Here is a 2,350-nt window from a genome sequence, read left to right on the forward strand (position 1 = left end):
CTTATTAATAATAAGTACCCATTAAACAACAAAAAAGAAGCAATTCCAATACAAACTACATACAGGTTGCAATGCAAACAACAGAAAATTCGTGTGCATTGCTTCCCATATTAAAAGCATAAGTCATACTCATGCTATTCTACAACAATCATAATAGTAGCAGCAACAGCATTATCATCACTACTAGTAGTGGTGGTGGTGGTGGTGGTAGTAGTAATCACAGTAGCAGTAATAGAAGCAACAATAACAGTGGAAGACTGTCATGAAACCAAAAAACTGGGGAACTATTCATTTCTTCTCTTGAAAGATCATCTCTTGGTGCAGGAATCTCTCAGGAACCAAGCTCTTTATACATCATGATCTCTACGTGGAGGGATCTCACAGTGGTTATGATCTCCATGAGACCACTTCTTTCCACCGCTATCATCCTGGGCATGATAAGCTAGAGGATCATCAACTGGCGCAATCAGATGGCCGTGCGTCTGCTGTTGAATGTGCACGTCTTCGTTTATGAGCGAGTTCAGGAAAGAAGAGAATATGTCATCCGTGCAGTAATCTACTTCGTCAACATCATCACTGTTTCCTCTGTCATCACTCTTGTCTCCAGGAGGGGCACCACTCATCATCAGCATCATCATCTCGCCTCGGGCGGATCCGAAATGGTCACCACTCATCTGCAGATGCATGTTTTGGTTCTGGTGAAGATGATCATGGGGGAGAGAAGCTGCATAGGGAAGAGAACAAGGAGGAGGAGGTGGAGGTGGAGGTGGAGGAGGAGGTGGAAGCGGCGACTGCGGCGGGGAAAGGACCAGATTGGAAGGAACTGGGAGGTGTGTGGGGGGAAACGGAAGTTGGGTAGGGATGGGAGTGAGGAACGAAGGTGTGGGCTGAGCATCTGACTTGGAATTAGGGTTAGGGCTAGAGTTTGTTGGTGCATCTGGTAAGGGTTTGTGAGTCCTTGGATCTATCCCTTGGCTTATGAGCTTCTTGCTGAGGTGGGTGTTCCAGTAGTTCTTGATCTCATTGTCAGTCCGTCCAGGAATTCTTCCGGCGATGAGCGACCACCTGAAATTCATTTCACGACTCCACCATCACTCATGGAAATCGAGAAAGAGACAGAGAGAGAGGGTGGCAGGGAGGCAGAGAGAGAGAGAGCGGAAACTGAAACTGCAAACCTGTTTCCGAGGAGGCGGTGGAGGCGGAGGATGAGGTCCTCCTCGTCGGGGGCGATTGGACCGCGCTTGACTGAAGGGCGGAGGTAGTTCATCCAGCGGAGTCTGCAGCTCTTTCCGCAGCGGAGGAGGCCGGCACGCTTGGGGAGAGTCCGCCACCGGCCCTCGCCTTCCTTCTTGATGTAGGTGGCGAGGAGCTCGTCCTCCTCCGGCGTCCATGGCCCTCGCTTCAGCCCTTCCTTGCTGCAGCACGGCGTCGTCTTGCTCACGCCTCCTCCTCTGCCGGAAGAGGAGCCACTTCCGCCGACGGTGTCCGATCTCACCGGATTCCTCATCCACAGGAACCGACGTTGACCTTTCTTCCGTGTTCAGTCCAGTTGAGGCCGCGGTGCAACTCGATCGGAGACGATGAGGGCAAGATAGGGATCAGGTTGGACGGAGAAACGAAGAGAGAGAAACGAGAGAGTTAAAGGACAGAAAGAGCGAGAAGGCGAGTTCTTCCTTTTTGTATTTGTGGAGGGTGGGGACCACGTACGAGCATAAACTAGCGTCGATCCACTCTATCGCCTCAAGAGAATGGGCCCCGCCTCAGCTCATGGATAATTTCATTTTCTTTATATATATATATATATATATATATATATATATATATATATATATATGAAATACGCTCGCACGCACACGAGATACGAGGGTTCCATACGAGTGGGGGCACGGCGGGACGTAATATTTTAAACGTTCTATGTCATTATAAATTTCAATTTACGATAAAGTTAATTCATGTTAAAAAGAACTAACCCATTTCTTGGAAAATTTTACATATATATCTGAAAAAAGAAAGGTTATTTGGGTAGTGAGGAACTAGACAGCAGCCGAGAGCGCCATCAAGCTACAAAGATGGATTTTACAAGCGTGAGAAAGATCTAACATTTCCGCAAAATCGCAAGTGAAGCGTAATAAATTTACCTGCATGCATGTTTGACACATTTTTTAAGTACATAAACAGCAACAAAAATGAGAGAGAGAGAGAGAGAGAGAGAGAAGGCCCCACCGCCAACAAGTGCCCATGTTCCTTCTTGTTATGCATCCCTTAAAATATGAGTGCCGAAGAACAAGTACAGGTAAATGAAGAGAAGAGAAAAATAAACACACAAAAATTACGGTGGTTCCTTCAAAAC

The 2,350-nt window shown here is 47.2% G+C and overlaps 1 protein-coding gene across 1 annotated transcript; it reads right to left on the bottom strand.

Moving 5' to 3' along the window:
* Positions 1 to 347: 347 nt before the first annotated feature.
* On the bottom strand, positions 348 to 1,871 carry LOC116256740 (transcription factor MYB123-like). The gene is made up of 2 exons (XM_031633207.2): positions 1,176 to 1,871; positions 348 to 1,065 (listed from the first exon to the last, which is right to left on the bottom strand). The coding sequence occupies exons 1-2, from the start codon at positions 1,505 to 1,507 to the stop codon at positions 348 to 350; spliced, it is 1,050 nt and encodes a 349-aa protein (XP_031489067.1). The 5' UTR covers positions 1,508 to 1,871.
* Positions 1,872 to 2,350: the final 479 nt, after the last annotated feature.

Source organism: Nymphaea colorata, chromosome 6 (genome assembly GCF_008831285.2).
Source record: "Nymphaea colorata isolate Beijing-Zhang1983 chromosome 6, ASM883128v2, whole genome shotgun sequence".
Classification (NCBI taxonomy): domain Eukaryota; kingdom Viridiplantae; phylum Streptophyta; class Magnoliopsida; order Nymphaeales; family Nymphaeaceae; genus Nymphaea; species Nymphaea colorata.